The following is a 19096-nucleotide window of genomic DNA, read 5'->3' on the forward strand; positions in this document are numbered from 1 at the left end:
GGGAGGCTGAGGCAGGAGAATTGCTTGAACCCGGGAGGCGGAGGTTGCAGTGAGTGGAGATCGCGCCACTGCACTCTAGCCTGGGTGACAGAGCGAGACTCCTTCTCCAAAAAAAAAGAAAAGAAGATACCAGAACTCAGTCCTTAAGAAACAAAATTCTGCCAGGCGCAGTAGCTCACACCTGTAATCCCAGCACTTTGGAGGGGCCAAGGCAGGCGGATCGCTTGAGGCCAAGAGTTCAAGAACAGCCTAGGCAACATGATGAAACCCTGTCTCTACCAAAAATACTAAAAATTAGCCAGTCTCACAACCTGGTCTCAAAATAAATAAATAGATTTAAAAAAAAAAAACATGGGCCTGAACCAAGCTCCAGACCTCACTAGGAGGGGAGAAGGACCCCCCAGCCACACAGCCCAAGGCTGCAGAAGCACCTAGGTGGTTAGAGAGTGAGTGCCTGGATGGGGCGCAGTGGCTCACGCCTGCAATCCCAGCACTTTGGGAGGCCGAGGCAGGCGGATCACGAGGTCAAGAGATCAAGACCATCCTGGCCAACATGGTGACACCATGTCTCTACTAAAAATACAAAAATAAGCTGGGCATGGTGGTGCGTGCCTGTAGTCCCATCTACTCGGGAGGCTGACCTCCCATTCCTGAGGGAGCCTGGATACGGGCAAGTGCACAACCCGGGAGGTTGAGGTTACAGTGAGCCATGATCGCACCACTGCAGTCCAGCCCGAGCAATAGGGTGAGACCCTCCCTCTGAAAAAAATAAAAATACTCATTTTGGAAGGAAGTCATTCTAAAATGTTACACTTGTCTTCAGCATATCTGCAATATAATAATTTTCTGCATAACTGAGGATCATTCACAGAAACCAATGGCTTTTCTCCAGCAGTGTCTTCTGAAGTTGTAACAGTAGGGGCACGGGGAGCTATTTGCTTTTATGCTAAATGACCTTAGACCACTTATAAAATGCATATGAGTGCTTTAAATGTTATTTTGTGTGTGTGTGGTGTTGCCTCCCTGACTACAAGGGGTCACTTGCTACTCTAAATGTGTTTCTAATCTACTAGTACAGGAACACACATGGACACGTTAAAATTGTGAATAAAAGTAAGTAAAAAGTAAAAGTAAGTAGGCCATGACTGAGGACTGGATAATCTACCCAGTGAGTAAAGCACAGGAGTATTTTAGCAGCTGAGGGGTCCTTTCTGCTCCCTCAAACCCTGCACTGTTGCCCTATAGCTGACCTCCAAATAAGTGAAGTGTCACTGCACATTGTTCCCAAGATTATTCTTTGCCTCTTCCATTGGAAGAGTCCACTGAGGATTGCAATATAGACTGTTCCCAATAATAGGAGACAGTTGGAATATTTAAGAGAAGGAAAGCTGCACAGTGTAGAAATGAAAAATCCTTGGCACTGGAAATATGTGGGTGGGATTCCTGGTGTTCCCATTTTCCAGCTGCAAGATTGCTTTAGGGACAGGGCACCCACCTACCACTGTGGGCCTTGGGCTCAAGAAGATGAAAGGAGATAATGCAAGAAAGTACTTAGCACAGCATCTGGCAAAAATGGGGCAAGGAAAGGAAATCAGAACGTGTGTCTGGGAGCTTAAGGGTGTCAGGAAGGAGGACAAGAAGGAAAGGGGCAGGAGAAGGAACCTGAAGGGAAAGGGAACTGGGCAGAAAAAGAACGGTAAAAGAGATGTGCTATCTGGGCTTCCTACAAAACAGGCAGACATCACCCATTGCGTACCTGCCTTGCATAGCCCAGAAGGCCTGGCAGCTGCACCAAAAAACATTAACAGTGGGTAGGGGAGTTGGGGGGTAGCTGGCACTCCCCCTTCCCCACCCACTTAAGATTGGGAACCTCGTGTTTGAGATAGCTAGCTTTGTCTCACCCTTTTTTCCTGCTCTGATTATCGTTAGCTTGGTGGGCCTGGCAGGGAGAGAAGGTGGAAGAGTCTCCACAATGGTTTGCCCCTACCTCAACTTAGTGGCAAAATGAAGCTGCCCAAATGAAGCAGCTGAATTTCCTTCCTCAGAGCCCGCATCTGCCTAGGGGCTGGGAAATGAGTACTTTCGTGGCTCTTAGCCCAGAAGAGGCAGGGTGGAGAAGGAAAAGGTGGCAGGGTGGCTGACCCTCAGTCCCCACACCTCTTTTGGCCTGTATCTCTTTGTCTTTCAGACCAGCTTTTAATCTTTCTGCCTCTTGCCCCTGTGCAGCCACTGAGCACGCTCTCTGGGCTAGACACTGGGCTAGGGGTCTGGAAATACAAAGACAAATGATGCGTAGTCCTGGCTGCTGGAGAAAGACCTTCACGTCCCCAGGTCCCTGCCTTCTGTCACCCTGAGCTCCCTTACCCACTGACACCCCCTGCAACCCTTGTCTGTTCTGCCCCTTGACTGTTCTGTCATAACTCAACCAAGCTCTGCAGTGCGTGTGCTCCCAGAGAGAAGCGACACAAAGAAAAGGGAGGGGGGGCAGAAAGGAGGGAATCCCGCTGACATCACTGCTCATTAGCATGTGTGACCTCATCAGGGGGTGGGACAATTTCCCCAGGTGTCTAGGGGGGAGGGCATGTGTGTGTGTGTCGGGGCGGGGGGGTGGTGGTGGTGGTATTTAAAGGGAAAAGCTGACAGTGCTGCTGAGTGAGGGAGAGGGTGCTGCGAGCTGCTGGGCTGCACACGCACACGCACACGCACACTGATGCACACGGACCTGGACACAGACATGGACATGGACACAGAAACCACAGCACTCTGCCCCTCTGGCAGCCGCCAGGCCTCCCCTCCAGGGACGCCCACACCAGGTGAGGGCTAACCTGGGCAGGTTCCGGCTGAAACCATGGGGGTGGGAGCTGAAGCTTTGGTGGGGAGGTCAGAACTAGGGGTTGAGGGAGCTTGAGCTCAGTCAGCAAGAGGAGAAGAGCAATTGAGAAAGTGGAGAAGACCCCTGCTCACACAAGGGATTGGGGTTGGGCTAGGGTGGAGGGGAAGAGCTGCCTAAATGCCCCCTCCCCCAGCACTCCCAGGGCTTTGCTTGAGAAACTGGTACATGGCCCCTAGCTCAGCCTCATTCCCGAGGCTGGAACAGGCAAGAAGGAAGGGGAGAGGAAAGGGGCAGCCCACAAGCCTGGGAATCACAGGCAGGGGCTACCCCGGGGAACTATTGTAAGGGTTCTTCTGGCTGCTGGAGGCCCTGGCTGCTGGCCAAGTATTGATCCTGGGCTATTTCCAGCCTCCCTCTAGCCCCCTTTGTTGTGTCTGTTGGTCCTCCTCCAGTTACCCTGACCCGCGCATTGTCACTCTCCCTTTCGCTCACACACACACACACACACACACACACACACACAAAATCTCTCTCTCTCTACTTCTACTGCTCTATGAACACAATATTCTCTCCCACTCACAGGGACAGACAGGGATGCAGGATTCTCACATCCAACCACGCAATGAGGGATGCTCACCTACAGGGCCACGGGAAGCAGCAGCCCCTCTCTCTCTCACACACACACACACAGAGAACCCACAGAGACCCAGCACGCACATCATCTCAAAAAGCAAAGGCCCTTTCCTAGGAAGAAGCTCACTACAAAGTTTTTTACTCTGCTATACCTACTCCCCAGACACTGGGCAGCAGTTTCAGCTTGTCATCCTCTCTGCTCCTCAGTTTGGGGATTACCAGTGCTGGAAACAGGAGGAGGAAGGGCCTCTTGATGGAAAAAGAGGCAGCTTCCCCAAACTTCCCCCAACTCCACCGTACAGGGCCAGAGGCCTAGTCTGGGGGTGTGCCTGTGTATCAGTGTAAAGTGTGAGTGGGTATGTGAGCCTGCATTCAGGTCCCTTCCCTGCATGGGGCACGTTTTGAATAGGTTGGGGTTGGGACCGCATTGGAGAAGCTATCATGTCAACTCCAGTTCAGGCTTCTGGAGACTTTAGTGTAAGAGGTCAGGCCAGACATTCTCAGTTCCTTCTGGGTAATGGTCATCAAGTGGGTGTAGCTGGGCCTCTGATACTGGAACAGCCTGGATTGAGCCTTCTGCATATGGTTGAGCATATACCACTCATAGCTTCCTTTTCTTTGCCCTCCCATTTTATTTTAGAAGCAGATGCCACGCTACTAAAGAAGTCAGAGAAACTGTTGGCAGAGTTGGACCGGAGCGGGTTACCCTCTGCCCCTGGGGCCCCCAGACGAAGAGGCAGTATGCCTGTCCCCTACAAGCACCAGCTCCGGCGGGCCCAGGCTGTAGATGAACTTGACTGGCCACCTCAGGCCTCATCCTCTGGCTCGTCTGACTCCTTGGGCTCAGGGGAGGCAGCCCCTGCTCAAAAGGATGGCATCTTCAAGGTCATGCTAGTGGGGGAGAGCGGCGTGGGCAAGAGCACCCTAGCAGGCACTTTTGGTGGTCTCCAGGGAGATAGTGCTCATGAACCGGAGAACCCAGGTATTTGGGGAAGCCCTCCAGGGGTTGAGGGGGCTCTGGGGCCCTGGTCAGGGAAGGAAGTGCTCGTGACCTGAGCAGCCCCTGAAGGACAGAGCTTAACAGAAGCTTTTCCAATGCTTTCTGTGGCAGCCTCCCTGAAGAGGGGCAGGGTTCCCTGGTGCTGAGATCTGAGGTGTCCCTGGTTACCAGGTCTCACAAATGTTGGGAAACCTCCTAATGGACTTTATACCCTCTCCCTATTTCCCAGCAGAGGATACCTATGAGAGACGCATCATGGTGGATAAGGAGGAAGTGACTCTAGTCGTTTATGACATCTGGGAACAGGTGAGAACTAAGATGTGTCTGCAGGCAGGTGATGAAGCTGGGAGAACTGGGGAAGGGCAAAGTCTGGCTGAAGGCTGGTGGGACTGCTGGTCCTGGTTTCCACATGTACTGGAACCTGACCTTTCATTCATATCACCTCAGAAAGCAAAGGCCCACACTACAGCCTGTGGCTGTTAAGACCCACAGTCTTTCCAGGATCTTCTGACTCAGAGCAAACTTAGGATGGGAATTTGACAAACCCTGCAACTCCAAGCTAGGCTGGACACCCTGAAATTGACTCCATCCATAAATTTTTCAGCCTGAAGGAATCTGATGTGACAAGACAAGAGCTCAGGGATCTGGAATATCAGGGAAGGGGGAAAAAAGTGAGGACTTCTGAATATTTGGACATAAAGGTTACTATGTAGAAATAAGAGGCCAAATTACAGACGTGTGAATAATATTCATTTTTGAATCAAGGGCTTAAGCTTAAGAAATTAGGATGGCTACCCTAGTCTAGGATCCTCATATTACTAATTTCTTCCTCCTCCACAAACACTCTGGGTAGGGAGATTCTGCCATTAACTAGCTCTGCTGTCCTAAGCAGGTGGCTTCTTTCTGCCTCACAGCCCTGTTCCTCCTCTTTGAGGTGTAGGTGCTGGACAGGATCTCCTATGCCTCCAGCCCTAACGTTCCTCTGCCCGTCTGCAGGGGGATGCAGGAGGGTGGCTGCGGGACCACTGCCTTCAGACCGGGGACGCCTTTCTCATCGTCTTCTCAGTCACCGACCGACGGAGTTTCTCCAAAGTTCCAGAGACCCTACTTCGGCTCCGGGCTGGGAGGCCGCACCACGACCTACCCGTTATCCTCGTTGGAAACAAGAGCGACTTGGCCCGCTCCCGGGAGGTATCACTGGAGGGTGTGTATCCTGAACAGATTCCATACTTGCGATCTCAGGGGAATGCTCTCCCTTCCAAGTCACCTCTTCTCCCTAAGGCCTTTTTACCATCGCGGACGCACTCACTTGCAATCAGACCCAGGCTAGGGGGACACTCCCAATGCCCCACTCGAGGACCCTGAGAATCCCTTCTTGTCACTTCCCCTCACCTCTCTCCTAGGCCTCCTTCTCCCTCTCCTTCGCACCTCCACAGACCCACCATATGAGCTCAGCCATGTTCTCTTGGTTGCAAGATTCACTAGTACCAATCCCTTGCCACCGCACGCCCAGACCCTCCCTAGACCCACCCTCGCCCCGGGTCCCGTACAGCCCAGCGGGCGCCTGAGCCGGTGCCTTCCTGCAGAGGGCCGCCACCTGGCCGGGACGCTGAGCTGCAAGCACATCGAGACGTCGGCCGCACTGCACCACAACACGAGGGAGCTCTTCGAGGGCGCGGTGCGCCAGATCCGGCTGCGGCGGGGCCGAAACCACGCCGGAGGCCAGAGGCCCGATCCGGGCAGCCCCGAGGGCTCTGCGCCACCTGCACGCCGCGAGAGCCTCACCAAGAAAGCCAAGAGGTTCCTCGCCAACCTGGTGCCGCGCAACGCCAAGTTCTTCAAGCAGCGCTCCAGGTCGTGTCACGACCTCTCGGTGCTCTGAGCCGCGGTCTCCATGGCCACTGCGGTCGCCATGGTCACCGCGCCCTCCGCTCGCCCCCTCGCCCCGCCCCGCCCCGCCCCCGTCCGGCTTCCTTGGTGGAGGCCGTCTAGGAAACCAAAAACTCCCAGGATGCCCCGGTGTGACCGCCGGGGGCGGCCCGGGGCCGCTAGGCGGCATCTCCACACCCGCCCCCACGCGTTCTCTGGACCTTTGGGCCTCAGGGCGCCTAGAAGGCGAGGACGCAGACCTGAAGGCGGCCGGTGAGCGGGGCGGGTTCTGCTGGGTCGGGAAGAAAAATAATTCTGCAAGGTATTTTGTTTTTTATTAATTCGCGCTTGGCCACCTCATCTGTAAAGAGATTCTAAAAGCAAGATCTGGAAAAGTGCTTCGTAGACTCCTTGACGGAGTTTGCCTCCTTTGTACGCTGCGTGAACATGCCTCACCTTTAAGAGAGTCTTAAAGGTAAAGACACGGAAACACTTCCTCCAGGGACCTTCCCGATAAACGTTCTGGCTCTCATCTGGTGCGGCATGTGTCCACTTTGCCTTTAAGGAGTTCTTAAAGGCAAGGGCCTGGAAGTGCTGTTCCTGAGATGGATTCTCTTGACTTACCAGTTCACCACGGCACTTCCCCTTTAAGGTTATTAAAGGTAAGGGGTGGACAGACTTTCTGCATTCAGATGCTGAGCAGTGGCAACCCCTTTTGGCCAGGGCCAGGGGGGCACCAGCAGGGGGCCACCCTTTCCCTTTTCAATAAAGAATTTTTGTACTGCCTCTGTTCACTTTTGACTCTGTTCTTGGAGTCTTTGGGGAAGGAATGGGTGTTGATGGAAACTGCTGTTACCCACCAGAAAACTCAGGCCCAGAGGAGCAAGGAACCTAACTCTCTAAGGAGGCTCTGGAACTGACTTGGCCTGGGGTAGTCCATGTCATAGGGCCACAGGCCCTTACAGATAATCAGGTCCACTTCGTGCGTTTGCCGATGAGCAAACAGGCTTGGAGAGGAACAGGGACCTCCTAGAAGTCATTTGTAAATTAGTGACACAGTGGGACCAAATCTCTAGATTCTGAGCCTCATCTCCTTACCCCCACTCTATCCTGCAGGGAACAGGCTAGAGGCTACATTTAGCTCCCAGCGGTACTCAGCTTTGACTTGGGCTGGTTCAAAGTGGGGCCCATATCCACCAGGGAAGCCCATCAGCTGTGGCGTGATGGGGGTCTGTCTGTGCCTCCTCTGGCAGGGCTCCACAGCCCCAGCTGTCACCTGCAAAGCCCGTGTGAGTACTGAAACTGTCACTGCCTCCCCTGGGGACGCCCACGCCTGCTGCTGCCTGAGCCATGAGTTTGAACAAAGGGAGCAGAGGCAGCAGCTCCCCTCACCACCCCTAGACATACAATACAGCTACCGGAGCACCTGAGGGCCAGCCTCCATTCTACCCCACACAGCCTCCCAGAACTTGATGGAAAGAGGGTTGCAATGCTTCCTGAGTCCTTGTAGCTGGGGAGGAGCCAAGGGGACCATCCCAGCATGGGTAGTTATAATAAGATGAATAATGGCACTATCCTTAGGACTTTATACATTTTATCTGTTAATTCCTTAAAGACTATATAAGGTCCAGCCTGGGAAACATAGTGAGAGCCAGTTTCTACAAAAAATATATATATAAATTGGCCAGGCATGTGGCTCACACCTGTAATCCCAGCACTTTGGGAGGCTGAGGCAGCAGGATCATTTCAGTTCAGAAGTTTGAAACCAGCCTGGGCAACATGGCAAAACCCTGTCTTTACAAAAAATTAGCTGGGTGTGGTGTCATTCAGATAGTCCCAGCTACTTGAGAGGCTGAGCCGGGAGGAACCCTTGAGCCAGGAAGTTAAGGCTGCAGTGAGCTGTGATTGTACCACTGCACTGCAGCACGGGCAACAGAGCAAGACCCTGTCTAAAAAAAAAAAAAAAAAAAAAGCAGTGCACCTGTAGTCCTAGCTACTCAGGAAGTGGGAGGATTACTTGAGCCCAGGAGTTCAAGGCTGAAGTGAGCTGCAATCACTGCCTTCCAGCCTGGGTGATAGAACGAGAACTTGTCTCTTTAAAAAAAAAAAAAAAAAAAAAAAAAAAAAAAGGGCCGGGCGCCATGGCTCACACCTGTAATCCCAGCACTTTGGGAGGCCGAGGTGGGTGGATCACAAGGTCAGGAGTTCGAGACCAAGCTGGCCAATATGGTGAAACCCCATCTCTACTAAAAAGTGCAAAAATTAGCTGGGCGTGGTGGCAGGTGCCTGTAATCCCAGCTACTAGGGAGGCTGAGGCAGGAAAATAGCTTGAACCCAGAAGGCAGAGGTTGCAGTGAGCTGAGAACGTGCCACTGCACTCCAGCCTGGGCGACAGAGTGAGACTCCATCTCAAAAAACAAACAAGCAAAAAAAAAAAAACCTATATAAGGTGTTACTACCTGTTTAACAGTAGAAGAAACAGAGTGTAAGTAACTTGCCTGAGGTTACCCAGTAAGCAGTAGAGTTGGGATTTCATGTCTGCTTGATACTGTTTTTTTTTTTTTTTTTGAGATGGAGTCTTGCTCTTGTCACGCAGGCTGGAGTGCAATGGTGCGATCTCCACTCACTGCAACCTCCACCCCCCGGGTTCAAGTGATTCTTCTGCCTCAGCCTCCCAAGTAGCTGGGATTACAGGCACCCAACACCACGCCCAGCTAATTTTTTGTATTTTTAGTAGAGATGGAGTTTCACCATGTTGACCAGACTGGTCTTGAACTGCTGACTTCAGGTGATCCACCCGCCTCAGCCTTCCAAAGTGCTGGGATTATAGGCGTGAGCCACCGCACCCGGCTCTGCTTGATACTTAATGATGATTTTATCCAGCTTTGCATCTGAGGCTCCCTTTCCAATAAGGATGGGAGGAAGAGAAAGAGGGGACAGCAGTCAAGATGCGGGGACACAATGGGCAGGGCCATGTGCAGTGGCTGTGGTGAAAGGTCCAGAGAAATTACATGGCTGTAGTGGAGTAAGCAAGTTCTAAATTCTGAAGACCATGAACAGAGGCAGCTCAAATTTTAAAACACAGGAAAACACACTGGGCCCATTAAGGGACCAGATGGCTGTACAGTTGGGTTGAAACCTCAGGGACATGAAGAGGAGGGGTAAGAGATGAGCATGGAAAAGAAGGTTTGGAGTCCCACTGTAAAGGACCTTAAATGCCAGGAAAAAGAGTTTGTGCCCAACTCTGTAGGCAGGGAGAGTCACTGCAGGTATCTGAATGTGGAAGTCATGATTAGGATGGTCTTTTGGGAAGAGGAGGCTGGGAGAGGTGTGTATGGATTGGAGCTGCAGAGGCAAGTCCTGAGGAGCTGAGTTTAGGGACCAGTTAACAGTGATACATACAGAGGATAATGAAAGGTCATCCTGAGGGGGGTGGCAGTGGGAAAGGAAGGAGGCATGGGTTTGAGCGTCAGAATCAATGGGACTTGGCAACTTAGTGGATGAGTATAAAGAGAGGAAAAAGTTGTAGGTGGTGAGAGGATGGTGCAGAACTTGGAGTAAAGGGGCAGAGGAGGTAGTGAGAGTAAGGAGCTCCATTTTGGAGACACTGAATTTGAGATGCTAGAAGAACATCTATATAGAGTTTCAGCAGCTCTCTAGAACTGAATCTGAAATTCAGAACAAGTTGGGACAAGAGAAACAGATTTGAGAATAATTACCATAAAGATAGTAGTAGAAGAGCAAGGAGAAAAGGTGACCTGTGCAGTCACATAGGGCCCTAAGCTTAGTTTAATGTTCTGCTGTTATGTTCTTAAAATTCTTCGAACAAGGAGCCCTGTATTTTCATTTTGCAAGGGGATCCACAATTATACTAAGGGAGAAGGTGCAGTACAGGCTGGGATCCTTATCCCAGACTACTGATGGAGTCTGCGTCTTGTGAAATGGTACATACAATCTGATGTATTTGTGTAGTCATACCTGTGTCTGAGAATAGGGTTCATGAATTTCATCAGATTCACAAAAGGGTTTGTTACAGGCCAGGCACAGGATGGCTCATGCCTGTAATCCCAGCACTTTGAGAGGCCGAGGCGGGTAGATCACCTGAGGTCAGGAGTTCGAGACCAGCCTGGCCAACATGACGAAACCCCATCTCTACTAAAAATACAAAAATTAGCTGGGCATGGTGGCACATGCCTGTAATCCCAGCTACTTGGGAGGCTGAGGCAGGAGAATTGTTTGAACCCAGGAGGTGGAGGTTGCAGTGAGCCGAGATCGTGCCACTGTACTCCAGCCTGGGCAACAGAGTGAGATTCTGTCAAAAAAAAAAAAAAAAAAAAAAAAGATGGTACTGGCTGCTTCTGGGAAGGGGAACTGGGTGAGGAGAAGACCAGGATGGGAAGCTGACTTTTCATTGTATGCCCTTTTTCTTTTCTTTTCTTTTCTTTTTTGAGACGGAGTTTCACTCTTGTTGCCCAGGCCGGAGTGCAATGGCGCGATCTCACTGCAACCTCCGCCTCCTGGGTTCAAGCGATTCTCCTGCCTTAGCCTCCCGAGTAGCTGGGATTACAGGCATGTGCCACCACACCCGGCTAATTTTGTATTTTTGGTAGAGATGGGGTTTCTCCATGTTGGTCAGGCTGGTCTCAAACTCCCAACCTCAGGTGATCCGCCTGCCTCAGCCTCCCAAAGTGCTGAGATTACAGGCCTGAGCCACCGCGTCCAGCCTGTATGCCCTTTTTCTACCTTTGGAAATTTTTTTTTTTTTTTTTTGAGACAGAGTCTTGCTCTGTTGCCCAGGCTGGAGTGCAGTGTGGCACAATCTCAGCTCACTGCAAACTCCACCTCCTGGGTTCAAGCGATTCTCCTGCCTCAGTCTCCCGAGTAGCTGGGATTACAGGTGCCCACCACCACGCCCAGCTAATTTTTGTATTTTTAGTAGAGACGGGGGTTTCACCATCTTGGCCAGGCTAGTCTTGAACTCCTGACCTCATGATCCACCCACCTCAGCCTCCCAAAGTGCTGGGATTACAGGCGTGAGCCACCGCGCCTGGCCTACCTTTGGAACTTTTAACTGTGTCATTTAGTACCACTTCAAAAATGAAACGAAATAGGCCAGGCACAGTGGTTCACGCCTGTAATCCCAGCACTTTGGGAGGCCAAGGCCGGTGGATCATGAGGTCAGGAGTTCAAGACCAGCCTGGCCAAGATAGCGAAACCCCATCTCTACTAAAAACTACAAAAATTAATCAGGCGCAGGGGTGGGCACCTGTAATCCCAGCTATTCGGGAGGCTGAATCGCTTGAACCTGGGTGGCAGAGGTTGCAGTGAGCCGAGATCACGCCACTGCACTCCAGCCTGGCGACAGAGTGAGACTCCGTCTCAAAAAAAAAAAAAAAAGAAACAAAATAATTTAAAACAAAGCCTTAGGGGTCCAGAGAAAGAAGAGGGAACAAGGAGATCCTGGGGATATATAGATGGAGAAGGTGGAGAAGCAGCTGCCAAAGAGGTAGTGGGAGAACTAGGATTGAGCCTGTTGTGACTGCTGCCAGAGGAGGGGTTTCTAGGAGAGTATCACCAATGGTCAGATGTGGCCAGAGAGGAGGATGAGGAACAAGAAAGGCCCAGTGCCTTTTATGTGGCAGAAGCTTAAAACATGTCTTTCGTGTATGGAAGACCATGATGGCAAGACCTCCCCCACGAGGGGAGCCACACACCATGAGCCTCCCTCCCCCAACTCAGCCAGTCCCATCAGCCCGACCCATCTGTGTGTTCCCTCCAGACGCCTACAGGGAATAGCTCAGAACAGACGGAAGCTGAAGCCAGGCTCCCGCCAGACTTGGGAGAGGTGAGGCCTTCTCTGAGAGCCAGGCCATTCTCTCTTTCTCTCTCAAGGCAAAGTAGAGCCATTGATCTTGGCTGGGGTGAGAGGTCAGCCGAGGGCACTGGGACCTGAGTTGCCATGCCAGGTAAGGTCCTTTCTGTCCTCATGCATCTCTTAACCACTGCAATTTTGTCTTGGAGTCCGTGTTCCCTTACCAGCCCCTGCCCAGCCCCTGCTACTCCCACTCCCCTTTGCCCACAAGACCCCCTCATTGGCCCAGAGCATAGACTTTGTGTGCTCTCCCCTGAGGGTCAGAGGAACGGGGAGTCCTGCATCTGGAAATCTTTCCACTCTGGGCCTCTGCCTACAGATGAGCTTTTAGGCCATGCTGCATCTGAGCCCTCTAGAGAGACTGGAACAGGGGCTCTTCTCTTCTGAAAGACTGCCGGGGTCATATGTGGAAGTCCTCTGGGTTAAACCCTCACTCCCAGGAAGTTCACACACACGCATCTTTTTATTAATCTAATATAGTTTCAATCCACATCAATCTAAGTAAATTTTCCTGGACATTTTAATCTTTCATCCACAAATGCTAGAAGACATTTTGTTTCTCTCAAGTACTAAACATCTGCAATATGCCAATCAGTGTGCCGGGCCCAATGGGGAAAACAAATACAAATAAGACACAATTTCTGCCCCTCAAATAGCTTACAATTAAGCTGGGGAGATGGATGAGGTGATACAGCACAAAACAGGCAAAATAGCAGCAAACAATACCACATTCTATCTAACTGGGGGCTATCTCATGTGCTCCAGGAATTCTGAATGGAAGAAACAGTAAATTTGGAAGACATATTTTAGAAACTGGGCCTTAAAGGATATGTAGGCTATAGATAGTTGAGAGAAAGAAGGAAAAGCATTCCTTGTGGTCAAACTACATGAGCAAATGCACAGAGAAGAAACAGTGGGCAGCCCACCACATGAGGAAAAGGCCCTTCCTATAAAGAAGGCAGCAAAATTTGGGTGGATGGTGCAGTCGTCAAAGGACACAAATGCCGGACAAGAGCATACTGCTTCTCAGGCCTTTATCATCTCGGTGACTCCCTGATGGATATGCTTAAGGTCTCTTTTCATCTATTTGAATATTGATGTCAAGTTTCCACAGCTTAGTGGCCTTGAAAACTCCAGATGTGAATGCAAATTCAGTAAGCCCTTGAATGCTTTTCAATTAGTGCTCAGGATGTTTCCTGGATGGGGGTCTGTGGATGAAGTCACTCTTAACCTGTCTGGTTTGCTGAACTCAGCTATGCTATCCCAACTCTAAAATGAAGAATACCTACCTTATAGCGAAGTCATGAGGACTAAATAAAAGAGCAAAGATCTTTGTAATTTCTCAAGCATTATACAGAGAAGCAGTGGAAGTAGTAATGCCTTTTGCAACCTATGTCCTGGCCCCTTATTTAGGCATCAAAGCAGCTTGCTAAACTCTCAAAGCACAGCATCATTTGGAGATAAAAATTTAAGTTATGGTCTACAAAGTCCAACGTGCCTTCCATAGGACTCACGGGTAACACTTTTTTGGGTTTTGTCATCTGATGGAAGGTTGGGGGAAAGATTGGCAATTGAAGCTCCACGATGGTATTTTACTGCATGATTTTCCATTTTTGTGTTCAAATTACAACTTGACTTTAAGCAGAGGACCTGTGCTGATTTAAAATACTTACTCAGGTCGGGCAATTGGCTCACGCCTGTAATCCCAGCACTTTGGGAGGTCGAGGTGGGTGGATCACTTGAGGTCAAGAGTTTGAGACCAGCCTGGCCAACATGGTGAAACCCTATTTCTACTAAAAAAAATTACAAAAATTAGCCAGGCATGGTGGTGGGTGCCTGTAATTCCAGCTACTCGGGAGGCTGAGGTGGGAGAATCACTTGAACCCAGGAGGCAGAGGTTGAAGTGAGCAGAGATCGCAGTGAGCAGAGATCATGCCACTGCACTCCAGCCTGGGTGATAGCATGAGACTCCGTCTCAGAAAAATACATAAATAAGGCCCAGCCGGGCACAGTGGCTCACGCCTGTAATCCCAGCACTCTGGGAGGCCGAGGCGAGTGGATCACTAGGTCAGGAGATCGAAACCATCCTGGCTAAAACAGTGAAACCCCATCTCTACTAAAAAATACAAAAAATTAGCCGGGCATAGTGGCAGGTGCCTGTAGTCCCAGCTACTTGGGAGGCTGAGGCAGGAGAATGGCATGAACCTGGGAGGCAGAGCTTGCAGTGACCCGAGATCGCGCCACTGCACTCCAGCCTGGGCGACAAAGCAAGACTCCATCTCAAAAAAAATTAATTAATTAATTAAAAATAAATAAATAAGGCCCAGTGCAGTGGCTCAGGACTGTAATCCCAGCACTTTGGGAGGCCAAGGCGGGTGGATCACCTGAGGTCAGGAGTTCGAGACCAGCCTGACCAACATGGAGAAACCCTGTCTCCACTAAAAATACAAAATTAGCTGGGAGTGGTGGCGCGTGCCTGTAATCCCAGCTACTCAGGAGGCTGAGGCAGGAGAATCACTCGAACCCAGGAAGCAGAGGTTGCGGTGAGCCGAGATCGCACCATTGCACTCCAGCCTGGGCAACAAAAGCGAAACTCCATCTCAAAGAAAAAATAAAAATAAATAAATAAATAAAATACTTATTCAGAAAGGAAAATGCCAGTGTAGGGCTAGGCTCTGGAGACCAACAAAGACAGGTGCTTGGGGGAGGCTGAGACGCTAAGGAAAGGGTGGTAACAGAGGGTGCTCTCAGGCAGCTGTGGTGGCTCACACCTATAATCCTAGCACTTTGGGAGGCTAAGGAGGGAGGATCACTTAAGCCCAGGAGTTCGAGACCACCTGGGCAACATAGCAAGACCCCATCTCTACAAAAAATACAAAACTTAGCTGGGCATAGTGGCACATACCTGTAGTTCCAGCTAATCAAGAGGATCATTTGAGCTCAGGAGGTTGAGACTGCAGTGAGCTGTGATGGCACCACTGTACTCCAGCATGGGCAACAGAGCCAGACCCTGTCTCAAAACAAAACAAAACAAAACAGAGTGCCCTGGTATTTTTCCCCTGCCAGACAAAGCTAATGGTGTTAGGTACCTTGAAGGTACCTGTGAGGGGGGCTCATTTTGGCTTTTCGAAACCATCTGGTTAAAATCTAACTATGTGGACAGAGCCTCAAGCATAAAGAGATTGGGCTAGTGGGATTTGTTTTCCTGAAAACTAGGCAGGTTGTGTGTGACCCAAGACCTTGTAAGCTTGGGGCTTCAGTGCAGGAACAATTTATTTATTTAAAAATGAAGATTTATTTTCACCATTGCACCGCCCTTGCTTTTCCCCATAAACCTTGAGCTCTAAAGTTGGGGAGAATGAAGTCAGCTAGAAAATCGAGTAAGTAGGCATCCAGAGGAGTGAAAATACTGAGGACAGTAATGAGCCAAGTTCCAAACCTTTCTCAATGAATTCTCACAACATCCCTATGAGATAGGTGTTATCATTTCCTTTTTACAGATGAAGTGTGAGAGAAGTGAAGTAACCTACCCAAGCTTATTCAGCTAGTTTGTGAGGGAAGAGGGATCTGAACCATGCTGTGTGGTTCCAGAGTGTGACACTCGGCTACAGGGTGGAGGTCCCCTAGCTTGCTTATGCTCAGGAGTTGAGGAGGCGAATTCTTAGCACCACTAATTCTAAGCAAGTAGGCTTCCTGATGCCTGAAAGCTGACTAAAACTCCCATCCTTTCTGGAACATTGGCAAGTTGACAGGTCTCCGATTTCCAAGGTCATTGTTTCTCCTTTCTACAATCCAGCACTGCTGGCTGCTTTCCAGTCTTCAGGCACCTCATCCATCTACCCATTGCTCTCAAAAATAACTGCTTAATGGCTCTCCAGAAACTCCAGCCAACTCCTTAAGGGCTCTTGAGAGCAGATCATCTGAACAACTAATAGATTTCATCCAACTTTTTGAAGTGATCTTTGCTCAGCTCTTTCCTTGCACCCACCTTCCCACATGATCTAAGTTGGTTGGTCTGCTTCACCTCACTTTCACAGAGCTCTCTCAACCAAGGGCACACCAGAGAGCAAACCAGTCCTGGATATAAAGCGCAAAAGTTATGAGAGAGGGGAAGGGATGTCTGAAGCTAGAAGATTCAGATACACAGCTTCTCAGACCGGAATTCCTTTCCTGCATCCAGCTCGTGACTATTGCCTTCACCTGGTTGCCATGGAAACATCAGTCTCTGGTGGATGGCAAGCAGCACTTTAGAAAGAAAGTATCACAGGCTACCATGGTAACATCAGAAAGAGTAAAGCTGCATCTTCTCTCCTGGTGGAGTGAGGAAGGAATGGATGAGGCTGCTGGGAAAAGCAGCCTAGAAGGGGCAGCCTTTGGAAAGCCTGGTGCTGACTTTAACACTTTAATGAACAGCATTCATTCAATTCTACAGACATTTAATATGTGCAAGGCAAAGCAATCATGAGAAAGACATCCAAGTCTGGCCTCATCAGGCTGTAACCATCAAGTAATGGAGTTTTCAATAAAATAATTTTTATTGCAATTATTTTATTTACTAAATAAAAGTAGAGTAAGATGACCCACAAGAGGACAAAGAATACTGAAAAGAGAGATTAACTCCACCTAGGAAAGCTTCAGGGTCTTAAAGGACAGGACTTTGATCAGCAGAAGGAGGAAAGGAAGAGAAATAGCTGGCAGGTTAGATCACTCCCATGCCTCCTAGCAAGATGCTGAGCCTACAGTAGGTCTGGCCTCAAGCTGCTTCAAGATAAGGTCTGAGGCTGGCTTCTCAATGCACATGCCCATGCTATCTCCCAGGGCCCTTGTAGCAGAAAGAGCACCTTCAAGGTTCACCCACAAACACTGTCACTCAAGATAAGCAAAGACATGGCAGTGGAAAAATTCTGAGTCTACGGAGAGCTATGGGTACAGGGATAGGAAAAGTGACACTTCCTCACTGACTCCAAGGCCTTGTCTTCCATGGTGGTGCTGAGAGGCAGGTAAGGTTAAGATCAAGGGATCTGAAGCGAGAGTACTTGGATTGGAATTCCTAACTTGCTAACTTTGTGCTTATGGGGAAAATTATTTAACTTATTTGGATATATTTCCTTGTTTACAAAGTAAAGATAATAAACTACTTGAGAGGATTGTTGTGAGGATTTTGTGACTTAATACACGATTAGAACGCCTAACCTACAACCAACCTTGCATAAATGTTAACAATGACCATTATGCCACCTCCTGTCACCTCACCTTTCAGAGTCTCTTTTCACTGTCCAAGTGTTGCTGCCTGATTTTCACTAAAGCCTTTCCATTACACGGAAAAGAGGGACTGTGATATAATTCCATCCTTCAGGTTTTTACTCAATTCCCTTCATGATACGCTCCAGGACTAAAAGTTCACAGGTCAAGCCTCTGCTTCTACTGGTAACTCCTATCTGGGGGTTGTTGGGAGTCGGAGGAAGCAGGCAGAATTCCTGTGTCAAGAGCACAGCAGTTTAAAGAACAGGGAGGAAATGCTGCCACCTTAGTGAATACAGAAGCATAGACTGGAAGTCAAAAATCAGGTGAGAATCTTTTCTAGAACTGAAGACTGGTAGGGAAATTCTAACTATGCTGGCAAAGGATCTAGATCACAATGTCACCCCTACGCCACCAGCCACCATGTGCAGGTAGATGTTGAGGGAAGTTTCTTTTACCTTAAGCTGGGCCCAGAGTCTGTTCACTGCCCGCTTCTCTCCACTCTAACCACCTCGTATGGAGGGATGAGTAACAAGAAGGCACTGAGTCACACACCGACAGCAACTGTAAGTCACTAGATACCATCACCTTATATGGAGTAAGACTGGAAATTGTCTTAGATACGTCCTTACTTCCAACATTGTCTCTCTCCCAGCAAGAGGCTATGTGAGGAACTAAGAACAAGAAAGAACTGAGGTGGAAGGATCCGAGTGTAGGAAGGCCAAGGTAGCTAGGGGATGGAAACATAAGGAAACCAAGCAGAGGAAGGCAGGGAGGCAAGGCCTGTGGATATTTATAATAGTCTGAAGGAGCCAAGCCAGCCATGAGAAGACCCAGTTCATGGCCTCAGGATGACTAACAAAAACGGTACCCACTGCACTTCTCAAGATACATTAGAAGCCAAATCAATAACTGTAGGGGTGCTGGGTCATAGCCAGCAGCTTCTACCTAAAAATAGTGCATCCTCCTTCCCTTCCCCCCAGGTCCAGAAAGCAAACTAGGATAAGATGGGGGAAGGGATGGGGGTGGTAACCAGGAGAACAGCAACATCATGTGAGATCTAGGCCTGGAAGAATCAGAAATGCTGTGGTTTGAATGTGTCCCCCAGAAGTTCACATTGGAAAATTTGACTCCCAATGCAACAATGTTGAAGATGGGGCTTAATACGAGGTGATTGAGTCACAAGGACAGAGCCCTCATGAGTGGATTAATGTCACTATCACAGAGCAGGTTATCATGAGAGAGGGCTGTTAGAAAGCAAGTTTGGCCCATGGTCCCTTTGTCTCATGTACTCATTTCTACCTTGTGCCCTTCTGCCATGGGATGACCCTCACCTGATGCAGGCACCATGCTCTTGAAATTCCCAGCCTCCAGAACTGTGAGAAATACACTTTTCTGTTTTTTTGAGATGGAGGCTCGCTCTGTTGCCCAGGCTGGAGTGCAGTGGTGCAACCTCGGCTCACTGCAACCTCTGCCTCCCAGGCTCAAGTGATTCTCCTGTCTCAGCCTCCTGAGTAGCTGGGATTACAGGCACCCACCACCATGCCCAGCTACTTTTTGTATTTTTAGTAGAGACAGAGTTTCACCATGTTGGCCAGGCTGGTCTTGAACTGACCTCGTGATCCACCCACCTCGGCCTCCCAAAGTG

General features: G+C 49.8%; 1 protein-coding gene across 4 annotated transcripts; it reads left to right on the forward strand.

Moving 5' to 3' along the window:
* The first annotated feature begins 2552 nt into the window (after positions 1–2552).
* Positions 2553–9142, forward strand: REM2 (RRAD and GEM like GTPase 2). 4 transcript variants are annotated; one of them, XM_003808121.5, is made up of 5 exons: positions 2553–2813; positions 4107–4448; positions 4699–4772; positions 5463–5670; positions 6053–9129. In XM_003808121.5, the coding sequence occupies exons 1-5, from the start codon at positions 2711–2713 to the stop codon at positions 6346–6348; spliced, it is 1023 nt and encodes a 340-aa protein (XP_003808169.3). In that variant the 5' UTR covers positions 2553–2710; the 3' UTR covers positions 6349–9129. The 4 variants fall into 4 exon arrangements, with proteins under 4 accessions (XP_003808169.3, XP_008958461.3, XP_008958463.3 ...); XM_008960213.4 differs by having other exon boundaries at positions 2592–2813; positions 4696–4772; positions 6019–9142; XM_008960215.4 differs by having other exon boundaries at positions 2592–2813; positions 4696–4772; positions 6053–9133.
* Positions 9143–19096: the final 9954 nt, after the last annotated feature.

The sequence above is a fragment of the Pan paniscus genome, chromosome 15 (assembly GCF_029289425.2).
Source record: "Pan paniscus chromosome 15, NHGRI_mPanPan1-v2.0_pri, whole genome shotgun sequence".
Taxonomy (NCBI): domain Eukaryota; kingdom Metazoa; phylum Chordata; class Mammalia; order Primates; family Hominidae; genus Pan; species Pan paniscus.